General features: G+C 57.4%; 1 protein-coding gene across 1 annotated transcript; it reads left to right on the top strand.

The window, feature by feature from the left end:
* Positions 1 to 12944: 12944 nt before the first annotated feature.
* Positions 12945 to 18459, top strand: PITX1 (paired like homeodomain 1). The gene is made up of 3 exons (XM_059416597.1): positions 12945 to 13360; positions 15643 to 15875; positions 17894 to 18459. Exons 1-3 carry the CDS (start codon positions 13195 to 13197, stop codon positions 18434 to 18436), a joined length of 942 nt encoding a protein of 313 aa, XP_059272580.1. The 5' UTR covers positions 12945 to 13194; the 3' UTR covers positions 18437 to 18459.
* Positions 18460 to 18884: the final 425 nt, after the last annotated feature.

Genomic DNA, 18884 nt, shown 5'->3' with positions numbered 1-18884 from the left:
CCCGATCCTCAGTGTCAAGCAGCCGCCCCAGGGCAAAAATCACAAGCAGGCCTTGTCCATGGGACAGTCACACCTCAGGGGCAGCAAGTTTGAGGCCTCTAGAGATAAGAGGAAGGACAGATTACATGGACTCAAGCTTTGCGGCTCGGGTGCTGAGTATGAGCTAAAACCCAAAAGAAGGACAGCGATGGGGAAGCAGGAGTAGCCGCCACTGGCTCACCCCATCCCCCCCCTTTCCTCTGCATGTCCTGAAGTCAGGAGGGCGGCGCCCACCAACCAGGGTCAGTGTGCCCTGACCGATGCCACCAGATGGGCAGACGGTCCCCAGAAAGGCAGGCAGTCTGTGGAGAAGCCAGACTTGGAAGTCACAGTCACTGCCAGGGAGAAGACACTTGGAGGCCCATGCCAGATGGAGACCCCCGAGGGCAGAGACAGTTCAAGGGAAGTGAGTCTCTGGGCCTCCGTTTCCCTAGATGCGCAGCAGGAACAGAAATGGGAGGGAGCTCACCCACCAGCAGGCACACAGGCAAGCTGCCTCGGACCCCAAAGCACAAGGCAGGAGAGAGAGAGAGGCTGGGGGGCAGGGTCTAGAAGCTCAGGCGGGTCTCCTTGCCCTCGCTGGGCTTGCACTGGTTTGCTCCTTGGAGATGGAAACGTCACCTGCTTTTCAGATTCGCTCTGAGAGGTGGAGCTGCTAATGCATGGGGACATATTGGCAAAGGGCTGGCACACACCAGGGGCTTAATCCATGGGAGCCCAGGTTAATGTCACTGTGATTCGTGATCTTGGGCGAGTCCCTGATCCTCTCCTTGAGCTGTAAAATGGGCTGATGGCCACCGGCAGTGATGAGAAAATGACCTGCTACGAAGAGCTCTGTGTAGACCTGGCATCCAGCTGGCGCTCGGAAGTGTCGGCCCCTGAGCACACATCCAGTAGGTATTCAGCAGACGCTTGTTGGGCTGCCCCCAGGGTCCAGGAGACTAGGACTGGACAACCCAGAAGGAGCCTCCTTACCCTGATGCTTGCCAACTGTGGTCCAGGGAGCCCTGGGGCACACTAGATGCTGCAGAGCCAGATGGGGATACGGGAGTGGGGAGGGCGCATGAGCTCACACACACCGTCACCCAGAGCAGAGCTACACTCATCTGTCTAGCAGTCCTGGTAAAGCTGCATCTGGAAAATGGGCCCTGCTGCTAAAACTAATCCGACCCCCCGTTTTCCAAATGAAGAAAATAGCATCCAGGGCCACCTGGGTGGACCAGTCAGTTAAGTGTCTGACGCTTGATTTGGGGTCAGGTCATGATCTCAGGGTGGTGAGATCGAGTCCAGCTTCAGGCTAGCGCAGGGTACAGAGTCTGCTTAAGAGTCACTCTCTCCCCCTCTGACCCTCTCCTACCTCTCTCTTCATCTCAGAAGGAAGGAAGGAAGGAAGGAAAGAGAGAGGAAGGAAGAAAGAAAGGAAAGGAGGGAGGGAGGGAAGAAAAAATTAAGCCCAGAGAGGCCCATAGACAAGGAGTCAAGCACCTTGGAGCCACAGGGCCCTTCTCAGTGCCTCTCTAGGCTACCATCGCCACAGCTGGGGCAGGGGCTATAATGGCCGTGCCCATGTCAGATGGATAACATCCAGGCTGAGCCTGCACTCCACGAGCTTTGTCATTACCCTGCCCCAACCCAGCCCTGGGGCAAACTCCTGCTGCCTCCACAGCTTGATGGGAAGGTCTCTTCCTCCAGAAAGTTTTCCCTGACCCCAGGTTAAGTTTGCTGCCCCCCCGTTCTGTCTCCCATGGCTCCTAACCTGCACCACTTCTAAAGACAGACTCTTCTTAGACTCAATCCCTCATGAAGACTTGCACTGGGGCTGCTCATCACCCCTGTGTCCCTCAGCACCAGCACATAGGACAGGTGCTCAAGTATTGTCTGTGGAAGGAAGGAACCATGGCCTCCATTGTCCTCATCTATGTAATGGGTACATACCACCCCTCAGGATGAGAAAAGTGAACCATTTACCATGTCTGGCAGATCAAGGGCTTAAAAAGGCAGGGGCCTCTGTCCTGATGTCTCAGGCAGGTTCAAGGGCTGGGGGCCAGGCAGCCATTACCCACCAGCCTCTGCCATGGCAGTCTCACCTCAAGGAGCAAAGGCCTGGACTGGGCATGTAGAGTCCCTCACCAAGAAGCCAGGGTACCTTGTCCAGCAGGAGTGCCTGCCAGGCCTGCATACCCCTTCCCAGCACTATGCATTCAGAACTTACAGAAAAGAGAAAACACAAAGCACACAGCTGAGGAGAAGGGCCACGAAGCCCTGAGGATCCAGGACGGACTCGTCTAGTTGGCCCTGACCTGACCCCAGTGTTCCTGACAAGCTCAGGAGCCTGAGGATGAGGCCAGACCCAGCACATAAGGGCTGTGCTAGACCTCACAGCCCAACGAGGCAGGAACTCTTAGTATCCACCATGGAAAGGCTGAGAATGTGAGGCTTATGGTGCAAAGGGGCAGAACCGGGATTCCACCTCGTCTGACTCCAGGTGAGCCTTGAGTGCCAAGGAGAATCTAGGCCAGACATGAACACACGGAACATCTCAAGTCCCCAAGTTCTATCCTGCTTGGCCCTGATAGCGAAACTGGAGTGCTGGGAAAGGGAGGGTATAGCTTGGAGTGGCGCATTAGAGGTAGAGGTGCCCCAACCGCCCTCACAACTCGGCACAAAAACACTCCCATCTCCTGGTCTCAGGGTAGTCAGTCTGAGGAGTCCCAGGGACAGCAACCAGTCCTCTGCTCCCAAGGTTCCCCAGCCAACGGGAAGCAATCCCACAACACCGAGAAAATCAATATTTCATGAGCAGCTCCCTCCTGGTCTCCAATCATATTTTCAATTGTCACAAAACAATTCAGAATTTCCAACTCGGGGCTAATAGGCCGCCATCAGCCAGTCAGCGAAAGCAAGCCAGGGTAATTATTTTAAAAGCTTTCGACAGGGCTATTCTGAGCTGACTTCCCCAGATTGTCTGTCTGCAGCAGTGACTGTGCCCCTTCCGGCCCTGGGCACCCTGTCTCCCCTCGTAGGAAGCTGCCATCTGGAGGGCTACTGAGGTCCCGGCCACAAAGCCCCAGAGGATGGGACAAACAGCTCAGGTCTGCGGAGGGTGATCTGGGGCAACAAGGGACAGCTCGTGGCAGGCAAGTGTCAAAACTTCCTACCTTCACAGTTCTCAGGCCAAACTGTGGCCCCCTGTGCCCATGGAGGGTGAATGGACCGACAGACACATAAAAGGATGGACAGAGAGGCAGAGTGATGATGTCACAGGAATTGGCTCTGATCCCATCTCAAACCTATCCTCTATTCTCCAGGCACAGCGATCTTTGTAAAAGAGAAATGTGACGGATTTCCCACTGTTAAAACTCCCCCTCTGCTCCTCTTTGCCTTCAGGATAGCATCCCACACTCCTAACAAGGATTATGAAGCCCTGTGATATCTGGTTCCTACTTAATTCTCTAGCTTCCTCTTCTCCCTTTCTCTGCCTTCCCACCTGTCCCAGTGCTGTTCCCAGCGAGGAATGGGGAGTGGAGAAACTGTTCAGACAAACTCAAGACCTATATGGCACTCAAGACCCTTCAAAAGCAGGCTATAGATTTCCTCTCCAGCACTGTGCTCCAAAATGGTTATGGGTTGGTATGTCTGTCTCCAGCTCAAATAAGCAGAGGCCATCCATCCTTGTATCACTGCAATCACAAGCACAGAATAAGTGCTCTCTAAACTTGCTGACCTGATAAAGGCCAGTCCAGGAAGGTCCCAAGATCAGGTCTCTTTCCACTATTCCATGCAGATGCTGATACGTTTGCAATGAAAGAAAATACTTAAGATGCCCAAATGGTTCCTATTTTTGCTTTGGCTGCCAGGAAGCTCAGAGGGCAATATAATTATGCTCCAATAAATTGATATCTTACCTGATCGTAGGTGTTCCTCTCTATCTGTAGAGACTCTAATTCCCTCCTCACAGGTAAGAAAGAGTACCCAAATATCCCTCCCTTGCTCTGCAGATCCATCCCTAGATACGAGTCAGTAGACACTGAGCCTCACCCCCACAGACTTTCGGTAGCCCTCCAGCTCTTGCTACAGATGAATGCAGGAACAATCCTGATGGACTTCAGACTGTCCCAACAAAGCCAACTCCTCCCCATCACACTGCAGCGGACTCCCCACCAACACCATCAGCAGCCCTCTGAGAACCTTCACAGTGCAGGGACTTCTTTGAAAACCAACACATTCCCTGCCACAAGGAGCTCAGAGAACTTGCTCAGGACAGCAGCCAGGATTCTTGGGGTAGTGTGCTCCTTAAGATGGGGGAGCTCCCCCTCCCAGCCTTCTGGGGTGGATCCTGTGACCCTGGCCTAGCCAACCACAACCCCGAACCACTCTTCCTCACAAGGCGATTGGCTGCCCTTTGGGCATGTGAGTTGCACCCAACCAATCAGCACAACAAATCCCTTGGCCCACCCTAGGGAGGGACCTGTGGTTGGCAAGAGAGACTCAGCCCCGCTTTTAGAGACCTTAGAAGTGGTAGGGGCAACGGGTTTTAATCAGTCATTACACAGATATTGGTATCAATCCTAGTGCAATAAGCGCTATGAAGGAGAAAGAGGACACTTTCCCTACTTTCACTGGATATGGAGATGAGAAACTATGGGAAGAATTTATATGCCTTTCTGCACAAATGCGACTAAAGACGTTTGCCCATTATGTTTAATATGAAGTCATGCGACAAATTCATCCCAGAGTTTTGTACTGGGGACAAAAACTTCTGATTTGAGGACGTATATGAGTTTGGAAGGAAAAACAAAGCAAACGCATCAGGAGTTCTGCTGATCTTTTGTGATTAGGTCCCTGGAAGCTCACCGCAAACGTGATACTGGGGTCGAGGACTGTGTTACCTCTGTTCCTGGTCGATCCAGCTCCAACCCTCCTCTCTCTGAAGCCTGATCTCTCTGCCTTCGAAGAGGAAATGTATGTGCCCCAAGATGTCAAAACCTGAAGGGAAATCGGGAAAATTTCTTTTTTGGAGGAAGTGAAAATAAGATCTTTTTTTTTTTTTTTTTAAGTGTTTTGACCCACTCCATTTCTTGAAGAACTTCCAGGCCTTCGGGGCCTGATCTCACCCCCACCCACCTGCCTAGTCTCCCTGGTCTGAAACTTCCTAGAAGCTAAGCAGGGCATGAGGGGCAGGCCTACTAAACCAGAGAAGGGACCTGCTCCTGCCTGACTCAAACAACAAGAGCACAAAGAAGGAAACAAAAGTGAGAGCAAACTATTTTAAAGAGCAAAGCAACCTGGCAGGTTTCACCATTAACATTGGAACGTTTGGCCCAGCTGCTCAACTCCCAGCAGGGCCGCACCTCTCTCCATCATCTCGCAGATTTCTTCATGAAACCAAAACTCTTTTTATTCCCATTTTGCAGGTAAGAACGCTGAAGCTACAAGAAGTTATGTGATTTGCCCAAGTCCACATGGCTAGTAAAAAACACAGACAGGATTCCTACCCCAGCCCTTGGGTCTCAGAGGCAGCTTTCTGGCACCACAGGCTCTCCCTGTAAACAAGGGCACACAGATATCCATACATACACATGCCCTGCGGTTGCTGGGAACAAAACCCGGAAAATTGCTGGTGTGCAGGGGTAGGGAGGTCTGATTTCCCAGTGCAGATGCCAGAATGAAAGCCACTCCAGCTAGACGCGGATGTCACACCCTCTGTGCAGAGTAAGGGCCCAGCAGTTGCACTTATGCCCAAAGACACTAGGCCACCTTGGGTCTCTGGGAAGGCTGCCCCAAGGTCGGAAGTGTCTCAGCTTAGCAGCCTGTAGGGCCAGATCCACCAGCAGACCAGTTTCACACATAAAACAGCCAATATCACGGCAGCGGAGAAGCAGAAGCTAGAATTCCTGAAATGCAGTGTCCAAGCTAAGCTGCAAGACTACAGGGCCACCTCCAGGTCCAGGTCTGAAATCCTGTGGGCTAGGGGACTTGGCTCTTAACCGTTATGATCCTCTGTGCACCAGAGCCACAGCAGCCACCGGAAAAGCATTCCTGCTGTTGACAATGGAGGGGAGGCTAGGAGTCCTGAAACAGTAAGACAGGGGGCAGGGGCCATTTCTCAGGGCCCAGAACGTGTGGAATCTGCGAACTTGGGTAGGCTTTGCGAGTTTGCAAGGAGTTCCTGTCTCTGCGATCCCGCGCCAGGTGGCCCTGGAGACCCGGGCAAGCAGAGTGTCAGAGCGTCAGAGCGGGCGCGGGCCGTGGCCTCTCCCGCGGCAGCTGTCGGCTCAAACCAGGCAGGGAGGCGCCGCTGGTGACTGCACCTCATGAAACATTGATGCCCGGCTTTCACAGTGCCATCTTCCAGCACCTTGAGCCAAAGCGGCAGCCCCAGAGACCCATAGCCATCGGAGGGCATCTCAGCGGCTCCTGCCCCCCAGGGTGGTCCCCCGACATTCTGGTTTGCGGGACCCTGTCGCATCGCAGGGCCCCAGCAGCAGTAGGCTCAGACTGGGGGCTTGGGGAAAGCAGGAGCCTGGGTCAGCCAAATGTTTTCCCCCACGAGGCTTCCAGAGGGGTTATCTGGCTGTGGGCAACACCGGGTGGAACCCAGATCCCATGAGTCCTGCCCATCTCCCAGAAAGAGGCCAACGGGGCCACATGGATAGAGTCCTCCCTTATACGGGGGATGGAGGGTGTGCGAGGGACGGAGCAAGTGGCCACAGATGCATCTGCGCTCCGGTCCGTAGCCTTGATCTCTCTGCTCATCAGCCCAGCCCCGGAGGAGAATTAGGGAGGGGGGTTCTCCTCCAAGCAGGGCAGGGGTCGGGCGTTCGCCCCTCCCCAGTAACAACACCCCCCCCTCCAACACCCACAGAGAAATTCTGGGGTCGGACCTCAAACCTCCTTGGCCGCCAAAACCTGCGCCGCGGACACTCCCTGCCAAAATGCAAGACCAGCTTCCTCTCGCAGGCTGAGCGGAAAGGGGAAAGGTAGAATCTTAGAACCCCGGCGTGACCCGCGCCAGGCAGGACCAGGGCAAACTCCAAACAGAACCCGTCAAACCGAGGTCTTCCTGGGCCCCTGTGTGCCAGGTGGGGAACGGAGCCGAGTGAGGAAAAGTGCGCAGAGGCCAGGCCGGGACCCAGGCGGCTTCGTCCGCATGTGGCCCGGGTCCCCCTTCCGCCCGCGTTCCCCGGCCTCAGACCCCGCCGGCGACCCGCGCCGACCTCTGACTGCGCCCCGAGGGAGGCCCGGACCCCTAGCCCGCAGGACCGCGCGCCGCCCCTCCCCGCTGGTCCAGGCGAGCGCCTCGCTTCCCCTCCCCCCTTCCCGCCTCCCCGGCCCGTGTCCCCGCCTTCCCCGCGGGCGACGGGCGGCGGCGGCGGCGGGAGGAGCGGGCCGAGCCGAAGCTGCCTGGACCTTGCGCGGAGCGATGTAGCGAACCAGCGGGCACCCGAGCTGCGCGCACTGCTGGAGACGCAGCTGGATCTGGGGCCCCAGCCGAAGTCGAAACCTCAGGCAGAGTCCGTGGCTAGCGAGCCCGGAGCCGAAGAGCCGCACACGCAGCGCAACCCGCGTGGGGTAAGAGTTGTTGGGCTGGGGGCGCTGGGTCGCCGCGGTGTTGGGGCGCAGGGAGGCGGTGGCAGATTCCGCACTGTTTGCTCCAGGCGTTTGTGGGGTCCAGTGGGTGGCGCGGGACTGAGCGCACCGCCCGGGAGTCCGGGCGCCATCGAGGCAGCGCAAGGACTCGCTCCTGAGCCCAGCGCTGAGCGCTGCCTCACCTACTTGGAGGTCCCACCCATGCTTTGGCTCTAGGCACCCCAAGAGGGCAGCAGCCCCGGGGGCGCGGGCCCCAGCCCTGCTAAGGGCACAGCCCAGGACGCCCTTCGCAGCCCCTCGCGGGGGCGCAGGCCTCCGGGGACCTCTAGGAAAAAGGGCAGGCGAGAGGGCCGCCCGCCGCTTCCCGTTGCGCCGTGGAATGGGGGCCCCAGCACGAGCAAAAGCGCTGGCCCCTCTGCACGCCTGGGGACTTGAGCCGCAGCTTCGCGTCAAGAGGGTATTTTTTCTAAACGACACCGCTTCGTTCGTTGGTTCGTTGGTTCCTTCGGGCGGCTATGCCGCAGAAAAGCAACAGACACCGGCCAGAGCCCCGGCTCTCTTCACCAAGGACCCCGACGTCCCGCCGCCGTGCTCCGAGGCGCCCCCAGCCCACGGAGGCCTGCTCTCGCCCGCAAGAGTCGGGCTTTTTCTTACCCAGACAGAAACCCCAAATGCTCTTCGCAAAATCCAATAAAGACACTCCCGCGGCTTCTCCGGGGTTTGGTTGTTCACGCAGGGTTCCCCGGCACACAGCCGCTTCTCTAGAACCGGGTCTTGGAAATCTGAAATTGACCAGCCGGCTCTGAGCCGTTTCGGCCGCGGTCAAGTGAGGGCCCCGAGGCCGGCATCGCAGAAATGGGAACCCCAGGCTGGAATCCGGTTCCAAGGTTTTCCGATTCAGGAATCCCCTGAATCTAAAAATATTTGAGCCCACTTTTCTGAGAAACTAAGGCTTGGGTATTCTGTTGGCAACCCAGGGGACTCTGACAGCCACCCGTCCCAGAGGAAGGCAGTCCCAGGTTGCTGCCCCTTTGGCCAAAGACACAGGTCTAGGGTAATGGTTAAAGCTACAGACTGCAGAGGCAGCAGGGGAGGGGGGACTCCCTGACTCCCTCCCCTTTCCTCATACTGCTTGGAACTCTTCATCTCTGCTCGGAAAAGGAAAAGAGGCAGACAGGGGCATGGAGACCAGCCTGCCAGGACTCTGGGGTGCAGGGGAAGCATTGTTGCTTCCCCAGCCATACTCAGAGTGCCCTTCTCTCAGGAAAGCAGGTCTTGGGAAGAGGAGGCTGGGGTAATGGCTTTAGCTGACCCTCTGCTCCCAAGTTGCGTGACCAGCCTCGGCCATTCGCCCACCCTTCTCCGCCTCTTGGCTCAGCCATTCTCAGGAACCAGAGAACTACCCGTGAGTGGACTCCGTGAGCCATGAGGCCAGCCCTGCCAGCTGGTGCCAGAATTCCGAGTTCCCTGCTCCCATAAGCACCCCACTCAGCCATCCTGCCTGAGTACATCCCAGGTTTCTGCACCAGGACAGGCTCGGGAAGCCCAGGTATCAGGAAGGCTCAAGCTGGGATCCTTGGAAACCTAGAGAATCCAGTGAGATGGTTCCCTGCCCCACCTGAGCACCCCTTTCCCCCTTCACCCAGTAATTGCTTGTATTCAAAGAAACAAGAGCTTTTATTGGAGAGGGGGTAGAGCAGACAGAAGGAGGTAGGTGGTCCCAGATGCACTCCCAAAACTGGGTTTTCTAGTTTGAACTTCTCCACAGCCTAAGAGGCTTAGGGTTGGAATGTCCCAGAGAGTCATGGATGGCCTCGAGGGCAAGCCACGGCACATTCCTTCCTTTTTCCTAAAATCCCTCGATTCTAATGCAAAGATTAGGACAGGGTACCCCCCATAATCGAGCGAAAGGATGCCCTCCATGAGGGCCCTCCAAACACTCTTCCCAAATAAGATTACTGAACCATTCTTGGGCACAGAATCTGTTTTGAGCAAGACGGACCTCAGGAAAGGTCCCTGTGGGGACTACTTCAAACCCCACAACAGCCTAGGCTTCTCCACTCAACCCAGCCAGGACTCCAAGCCTCCAAATTTCCTGAAAGTCACAGATTCATCGCTAGCTCTGTGTGGCCTGAAGGGATGGGAACTAGGGCACATGGTTCCAGCTCCAGGAAGCCCTCATCCCTCCTCTCCTCACGTCCCCATCACCAAGCAAGCTGGAAGCTGAAGCAACAGGTAGGAATTGCTGAGTCCCGAGTCAGACATGGAAACTGGGGCACAATGCAGGCCAAGCCTTGCCCAAGGTCAGATGGCAAAGCGGGGAGAACACTGAACCCCTGCTTTTACTCCTGAAAGAGAGCTGCGTCCTGTCCTGTGTGTGTGATGCATGTCTGTGAGTGTGCTCAAAGCCCCTTCCCTGCCTGGGATAGTGCCCAGCCGGCAGAGGGTGAGGCTGAGAAAAAGAGAAACTGTCCGTGTCCATTCTCCAGCCAACACCCTGGCTGGCCAGGGTGTCCTCCCTGTCGGTCCCTTCCTCGCCCTGTACTCATTCAGCATTGGGGGGAGTGCTGTGCAGTGAAGTGACCACCCCCCCCAGCCCCTCTCTAGGCCTCTGGGCCCCTGGGGATATGGAGCTTCACCCTGAAATTGACTGAGGGCCTTTTGGTGGTCCACACAGCAGGCATCAAGATTTCCAAAAAGAGGGACTACTGTGACTGCCTAGATCACTGCCAGAGGCTTGGGTCCACTGCAGCACACAGCAGGTGCTCGATAAATGCATTAAATGCATCAACAGTGAAGGAGGTGAGCCCCTCAGACGGACCTGCTAGAGCTTCAGAGTCACAGAACACGCTCCATTCATCTGTGGAAGATGGTCTCTTTACACCCCATGGACAGTGGAAGGCTAGAGCTTTCAGCCTCTGGACACCCAGAGGTGCTCCATTCATTCCCCATCACCACCCAAGCGGCCACTGTGCTCCCCACCTTGGCCTGACACCTGGCAGCCTTAGAACATAGCTCCTGTCCCCGACCAGCCTGATTTTGCATTGAGCAGAGTTCTGGAACCCAGAGGTCTGGCTGTGGGCATGCCTAGGTGACTATATGCAGCCCCATGGGTGGATTTATTGAGTATGTATGCATCTGTGTGTGCCGCACACCTACATTGTACGTGCTACATATGTGTGTGTGTGCGCGCGCTCCTGAGTCCTGCCTGTGCCCAGGCAGGCTGGGTCACACGCTGTGCTTGAAAAGAGTTACCTGCTGCTGCAACCGCAACTGCGAAATGTGGTAAAAGATGGGGCTGAGGGCAAATGCAGGACAACCATACTTCCCAGGCCCCCTTTCTGCCATCCTCCCCCTACACACACACACACACACACACACACACACACACAACTTAGAGAAATTCCCCTCTGGGAGGAAAGGGCAGGAGTTGCAGAATCTCCCAAACCAAACCCCCTGAGGAACATGGTCCCTCTGTGGCCTCAGACCCAAACCCTGCCCCTGCGGCCACAGGCACCACTGAGAAAGTGCTCCAGACCCCAAGGAGCCATGCTTTCTCCCAGGGCCCCCGGGCTGGGGGCCTTGGGCTAAGCTTCAGTGAGTGAGAAGCAGGCCTGTTTCTACCCTTCAGCCATGGACCCCTGCAATCCTCGCCAAACAGCTCAGCCTGAGGCTGTGGGTCTCCCTCTGGTGAGAAGCCAGGGTGAGGGCAAGAAGGCAGTGCCTGCAGAACATCGCAGATCTCTCAGCCTGCTCAGTCAGTCCCAAGCAGAGACCTTCCTGGAGGAAGAGATGCGGATGCACCACGCCTTGGGGTGAGGCGCAGGGCCTGGAGAGTAGGGCAGTGCTTCTCCATCGGGGTGCTGTCCTGCCCAGCGCTGCTCCTATATGGGGAAGTTGGTCAGCAGGTGAGGGGCAGAGGGCAGTCTGGGGTCTAGCTGTGGTCAGAGGAACAGGTCAGGGTCGCACTCTCCCACCCTAGCTGCCCTCTGTTTGCTCAAGACTCTGAGGTCTCAGGGCCGGCTAACAGGCTAACAATTGTTCGGCAAAATCCTTCAACAAACTTCATTGAAGTAGAACTCCAGAAGGGCATCATTATTGGGGTGGGGAGAGAACGTCTGTGCCTGCACCCATGGAGGCCCCACTGAGCTGAGCTCAGCCACCACTGTACCAGATAGAACCTCAAAGGGGGTAGCCTTCCTGGTCTGGAGACCCAGGGCTCGCAAAAGACAGGCACCTGGCCTCGCCTGCAGGCCAGGTGCCTGCCTCTCTGGGAAGCCACGCAGAGGCCCCAGATCGCTGCAAACCTGCCCTGAAGGGGGCAGAAGCCAATCCCCTAGCTGCCAAGGCCCGGGCCTGGCTGATATGGCCGGACTGGCGCAAAACAAGGGGAGCGAGCCCTACAGAAGAGGCTAAGGGGCCTGGTGGGGCTCTTGGGGTCTCCCGCTGCACTCGCCAGAGGCCTGGAGCCAACAGAAACGTTTCATCTGATTAGAAGCCATCAGTTCTATCCCAATCCCAGAAAATTGACTGCGGTGCAGAGGGGGAGGCCTGAGAAGCAGCCTTGGAGGACAGGGTCCAAGCTAATTAGGAGGCAGCATCCGGGGGCCCATTAGAACGCAGGCTGCTGTCACTCAGCCGGGCTCAAGTCCCGGGAGAAGAGGCTGAGAAAGGAGGGGCGGGCGGCCCTTCGACGAGGACGCCGCTGGGAGCTGCCGGAACGGGCCCCGGGCTCTGCCCCCGCCCTGGCGCTGGCTCGGAGGCGCCCGCTCCTTGCGATCCTGCTCAGGGAACATTCTCTCATCCTGGGCTGTTCTCGCCGGGGGCTGGGGACTTCGAAGCGGCCCAGACAGGAGTTGATTCTGAGCAAAACAAGTCATTTGGGGCTTGAGGTGGGCACGAGCCACGCGGGACTTGGAGGCCAGATGCGTTTCTTTTGTGCGGCCGAGGGAGAAGTCGGTGTGTCAACGGGGAAGGAGGGAGCGGCGCGGGGAGGGCGCGGGGAGGCCGCGGGGGGGGGGGGGGGGGGGGGGGGGGGGGGGGGGGCGGGAAGGGGGCGGCGGGGGGGGGGGCACGGGCAAGGGGGGGCGGGCGGCTCGGGGCTGGATTCCGCCCGCGCTCCCTCGCTCGCTGGCTCGCTCCCTCCCCAGCCCCCTCCCACCCAGGCCCACCCCACCCACCACCCCTGGCGCAGGGACTGCTGGAACCTGGCGGTGCGCGCTGTCGCTTTAAGACAGCCTCTGCCGGCGCCGTCCGGAGCCTTAGAAACCGGCCCCGGATCGGGAGCCAGAGCCGGGGCCGGGCGGGCGGCAGAGGCCCGAGCGGCGGGAGCGCAGCGCGGAGCGCGAAGCCGGGCATCCGGTCGCGAGAAACCGCTGCAGCTGCCGCCCGCCTGGCCCCGCAGCCCCGGGCGGTCCATGGGGCGGGCGCGGCGTCGTTGCGGGCGCGGGCAGCCCTGGGGGGCAGCCAGTTAGGCGCTGTGCTCTTGTCCCCGCAGGTCGCAGCCAGGGCGGCCGGGCGCGCCCAGCCCCGGCCCCTGGAGCGCCCGCCGCGGTACCCGCCTCCATGGACGCCTTCAAGGGGGGCATGAGCCTGGAGCGGCTGCCGGAGGGACTCCGGCCGCCGCCGCCGCCGCACGACATGGGGCCTGCCTTCCACCTGGCCCGTGCCGCGGACCCCCGCGAGCCCCTGGAAAACTCCGCCAGCGAATCGTCCGACACGGAGCTGCCAGGTAAGCGCAGCTCCCCGCGAGGCGCGCACCGAGCCGAGCCGGGCGCACAGAGCGGGGAGCGGGAAGCAGGGCCTGGAGCCGGCGCCGCGCGGTCAGGCTCCCTCTACACCCAGGAGCGTCAGGACCTTTTCTTTTCCCGTTCTCGGCCTGAGGGTGAACGCGTAAATTTACGCGCTTTATTAAACGAAATTCAGTGCTCTACTTCCACCCGGTCCCCACGCGCCAGATGCACAAACCTACAACGGGAGGGTCGGACTGACAGCCCCTCTTGTTCAGAAGCAAAGAGAACAGGAAAAGAAAAATCCGTTTGCGTAACTGGGTGCCCAGGGGCCGATCAGACCGCCGGAGAGGAGTAGATCGAGAAGGGAATGGGGCAGCGGACGAGAGAGAAAGTGCCGGGAGAGACTGAGACGGGGGCACACACCCCGACAGGCAGTGGGCGACAGACTGAGGAGGGAGAAATCCGAGAGAAGGGGCGGCGGGAAAAGTCAGGAAAACAAACTGAGGGGAGCGGCGGTGGACAACCGCAAATAAAAAGAAGGCAGAGGACAGCAAGAGCGAACAGGCCAAGGGGTGCGCACCCGGCAGGACCCCCCCATTGAGGGAGCCCGGTCCCACGTGCGCCGCGGGACCCCGGAGCTGCCAGGCGGCCCAGCCAGGGCCCTGACTCGGCTAGTGCACGTCTCCCTCCGCGCTGCCTTTTTGTCGGAGCTCAGGCTTTCCCCCCCAGGCCCGCTGCGAGCTGGACCCGCGGGTGGGTGGTGCGGGCTACGTAGCGCGGCTAATCGTCGCCGGGTGCCGGCCCCGGGGGTCCCCGTTTGGCTCCCGCAGACCGCGCCCGGGCAGAGCTCCCTGCTCCGTGGGCGCCTCTGCTGTGCTCATTTCTTAATCCACCGCTGAGTGTATCTCTACGCGTTTTTAATCTCTATTTGTTTCTGTTTTGCATCCCTAAGTGACTTTTTTCTGAGAAGTTCTGTTTGCTTGGCTAAGAAACAATCAACGCGGAACTGTACTTTTGTTTTCAAGAGTTTTTAGCGTGGCCTTTGGTTGGTTTTTATTTGTTAAAACCCAGAGGAATATACAGCGGTAGACTGCTTTGTAAAACCAAATCTACGTGGATATATTTAATTTTTTAACTGTAATTTTCGGTGTAGAAAGAATTACTACACTAGGCATATTTCTCTGGAATTTTAAAAATCTCTACATACAACATTATTCTTGGGGAGATGTTTTAAAAGTCAATCCAAAATGGCGCGTTTCTCTGGGATTTTTTTTTTCTTCAAAATCTATTTGCAGCGGTGTTACTTTGATAACTTAAATTATGTAGCTCTATAGTGCTGTATTTCCCTGGGACTTAAAAATTATCTCTAGAAAGGGCATTATTAGGAAGGGGTTAAAAATCTATCTACAACAGTACTTTTTTTTTTTTTTTTAAATCCCAGAGAAATAAATGCCTGTGTCTGCTTGGAGTTTTTACACCCACAGCACTGTATATAGTTAGGGGTGTGTTTGCACGGAGATTTCAGGCATCTTAATTTGCATTTGCTGTGTTCCTACCTATTTTTAAGATTTTGTGAGCCTTTCTATGGTTTTAGCATAGAATTGAGTTTATCTGGGCTTCTATGTTTTGTTTTTAAATTTTGTCTTTTTATTTCCATGTGTCTGTGACTGAACGTGTTTTGCGTAGCTGGAAAGAGTGAGAGGCTAGAGCCCCAGGTCACCTAGACAGTCTGTTGGTCTGGGCTGCCGCCTGAGGGATTTTTTCTGGGTCTCTGGACTTGAGGCCTGGAGCAAAGGCCGGGAACACAGCTGTGTTGTGCCTGCCCATGTGGCTCCCACACAGCCCTGGGGAGAAGAAGGTGGAGGGGCCACGGCCTCGCTCCAGCTCCACCGACCCACTAGCTTCAGGCTGAAATATTTGGTCCTGGCTCAGAAAAGCAGAACCCCTCCTGATTGACACCCCAAAGAGCCCTCAAAATTTCATATACATGCGGGTGACAAAGCCAGTCGAGCTCAAGCCCCAGCGGAGCGGCAAGAGCAGGCTCTGCCCAGCCAGGAACCTCAGCCTGTGCCTCCGGTTCCTGGGCACTTCGGGAGTGCGTCAGACCAAAGGTGACTACTGACGATCTGGCCCCCAGCAGGCTCTTTCAGTGGGGACAATTCTAGGGCTCCTGGCGGGAGGAAGGGCATGCCAGCGCTGGTGGCAGGCGCTTCGGTGGAGCCGGGATGGGTGCAAAAGGGCAGAAGCCCAAGGTGACTGGGGCCTGTCCTGTCCGATTCAGAGAAGGAGCGCAGCGGGGAAGTCAAAGGGCCGGAGGACAGCGGCGCAGGAGGCACGGGCTGCGGCGGCGCGGAGGACCCGGCCAAGAAGAAGAAGCAGCGGCGGCAACGCACGCACTTCACAAGCCAGCAGTTGCAAGAGCTGGAGGCCACGTTCCAGAGGAACCGCTACCCCGACATGAGCATGCGGGAGGAGATCGCGGTGTGGACCAACCTCACCGAGCCGCGCGTGCGGGTGAGCTCAGCGTGTGTGCCTAAGGCGACCGGAGCGGAGGGCTGCTGGCCACCTCTGCCGCCGTCCTCGGAAAGCTTTAGACCCTGCTCAGATTTTGTCTCTGTCCCACCACTCAGACCTGCTCTTTCCCTCCGTGGGAGAAGATTCCACTGTAGGCCCCTGTCTCCCGGGCTGCTGCTAAGCCCTTTAGTGGTTAGAGCCCTTACCACCTGGCAGCCTACCTGACCCTGGGGCTCTGCTGCGGCTTCACCCTAAGATCTGTGGCCCCAGGGGGGGATTTCCCCTGTGCTGCAGTGGGCCCTGGGCCCACTCGGATATGACCGCCCTAGACTGCACAGAGGATTCCCACTGATGGGCACCTCGGAGCTGCTGGCACCTTCTCCAGAAAACGAAAGAGAAAGGCACGTCTTGCCTAGCCACCTGGCAGAGGCCTGAACAGTACCTAGGCTTGGAGGCTCAGAAACTCCCGGGGCAGTGATCCCAACCACACAGGCTGCTTCTCCAGAACCTCAGCATAGTCCCCGCCTGACTCCTCTCCAGCCAGTCAGCCAGTAGGGAGCTGGACCCTTTCCCTGTTGCCCTTTCCTTTAGGGGCTGGGTTCAGGTGAAAGAGGAGCAGCTCTGGTGGAAGAGTGACCCTCAGGCCGAGTCCCTTTGGAGATGTAAGATCTCTGACCCGTGACCAGACTGTACCCTCCCTCTCCTCGCCTTTTCCTTCCCAGTGAAATCAAGAGCGAGCGAAGAGGTTATGTTGCCAGAGCAGCAAGAGAATCATTTCTTTTCTGAGTACGCAAATATTTAATCAGATACTGGGAGGACGTCCCAAGCGAGCTCAAAGTGCTACCTGGCCTACTGACTCCCTGCTATAACGCAAGCTCTCGCCCCTCCCATCAGGCTGGCCAGCCCAGTGGGACACGAGTGAAGACAGCACTCAGTAATCCTGAACTCACTAATCCTGCCCAGGTTTATGGTGATTCGGGTGGTGTGGGGTGGAATCAGGCAATGTCAGTGCCCAGGACTAGAAAAGGCTGAGATGCAGGGGTCCGGCAGGCTCGCTCAGGAAACTCAGCCCAGGGCTGGAAGAGGGCTTCGGAGGATAGAAGGCATGCATAGGAGTATAGAAGAGGACGGGCAAGGACCAGGAGTTGGTAAAGAACAAGTTCTTATTAAATTTTGTGGGAGAAAGTGGAGGGGAGATTAGAGAGAAACTAGTTAAGAAGTGAAAGGAAATTAAATATTTGCAGAGAAACATATTTGGCATATATTTAGGTGGCAGGGAAGAAATTAACTATTTAAGGGAGGGCAAAAGGATCAGATGGTTGAGAAAAATAAAGAATCAACTATTTAAGAGAAACAATATTTCCAAATATCAGATATTTGGAAAGATGGGGAAAACTATTTGGGGAAGAATCAAAAGGATCAAAAATGAAGGATAATGGAGAAAGTGGACTGAGGGGAAAGAAAGCAGTTCAGAGAGCAGGGTGGACCAAAAGAAAATAAACATTTAGCGCAGAAATGAGAATATCAAATGTTCCCAATAAATATGGATACAAACTATTTGAGGAATGAAAAAAGTGAAAAAAGAATAAAGGGAGTCGGAAGACCCTGCATTTCAGGGAAGAAAAATACCTTTTACATTAGAGGGCAAAGAAAAAGAACGGAATATTTAGGAGATAGACCGGGGCCCCTTCTGGGGAGAAGGCTGGAGATGGACTGGTTGAGAGAGGAAAAAGCAAACGAATATTTGCTAAAACAAAAGAGGATCAATCCGTACTAGGAGAAGTCATCAGATTTAACTTAGGGGAGTGGATATAGATCAGAAATGGGGAAAAGACGAAATGTTTTCTGGGGACAGGAAAGGAACCATTAAGGAGCACGGCCCGCAGGGGCGGAAATAACGAAGAAAAGAGAAGCTATTCGGAGAGGAGGCGGCAGCGGAGGGATGGGGTGGAGGGGTGGAGGTGGAGGGGCCTTCCCGCCCTCGCCAGCCCTGACCGTTCTCCTGCCCCCTCCCCCAGGTCTGGTTCAAGAACCGGCGAGCCAAGTGGCGGAAGCGCGAGCGTAACCAGCAGCTGGACCTGTGCAAGGGCGGCTACGTGCCGCAGTTCAGCGGCCTGGTGCAGCCCTACGAGGACGTGTACGCCGCTGGCTATTCCTACAACAACTGGGCCGCCAAGAGCCTGGCGCCAGCGCCGCTCTCCACCAAGAGCTTCACCTTCTTCAACTCCATGAGCCCGCTGTCGTCGCAGTCCATGTTCTCGGCACCCAGCTCCATCTCCTCCATGACCATGCCGTCGAGCATGGGCCCCGGCGCCGTGCCCGGCATGCCCAACTCGGGCCTCAACAACATCAACAACCTCACCGGCTCTTCGCTTAACTCCGCCATGTCGCCGGGCGCCTGCCCGTACGGCACGCCCGCCTCGCCCTACAGCGTCTACCGGGACACGTGCAACTCGAGCCTGGCCAGCCTGCGGCTCAAGTCCAAGCAGCACTCGTCCTTCGGCTACGGCGGCCTGCAGGGCCCGGCCTCGGGCCTCAACGCGTGCCAGTACAACAGCTGACCGCCCCGCCAGGCCCCGCGGGCCCGCGGCAGGCGCGGCGCCGGGCCGGGGGCGGCGCGGAGGACCTCGCCACGCCGCGCCCCCTGCGCCCGCGCAGCCCTCTCCTCCCCACCTCCCCACCTCCGGGCTGGTTGTGTGTTTGCTTTTCTGGACCCCACTGTGCCCTCCCAAAAGAGACGAAACAAAACAAAAACACGTCGGAGAAAAGTGCTGCGAAAAAAACGGATGAGTTGCAATTTCCCTCGGGGTGGCGCGGGTGGTGTGTGTTCGCTCCCTCGGGCCGGGCAGACCGTTGCGCGGAGGGGACGCGGGGCGGGAGGCCGGCGTTCCGGAGAGGGCGCCCTGGGAGCCCGCGTTCCCGCCGCGCCGGCGAACTGGACGCGCGGAGCCCGCGTAGGCCGGCCTGGGCCCCGTAGGGACCAAGGCGCCCCCTCCAAGCTGGGCCCGG

Source organism: Mustela nigripes, chromosome 12 (assembly GCF_022355385.1).
Source record: "Mustela nigripes isolate SB6536 chromosome 12, MUSNIG.SB6536, whole genome shotgun sequence".
Lineage (NCBI taxonomy): Eukaryota > Metazoa > Chordata > Mammalia > Carnivora > Mustelidae > Mustela > Mustela nigripes.
This window is presented reverse-complemented; position numbering and strand designations above follow the sequence as displayed.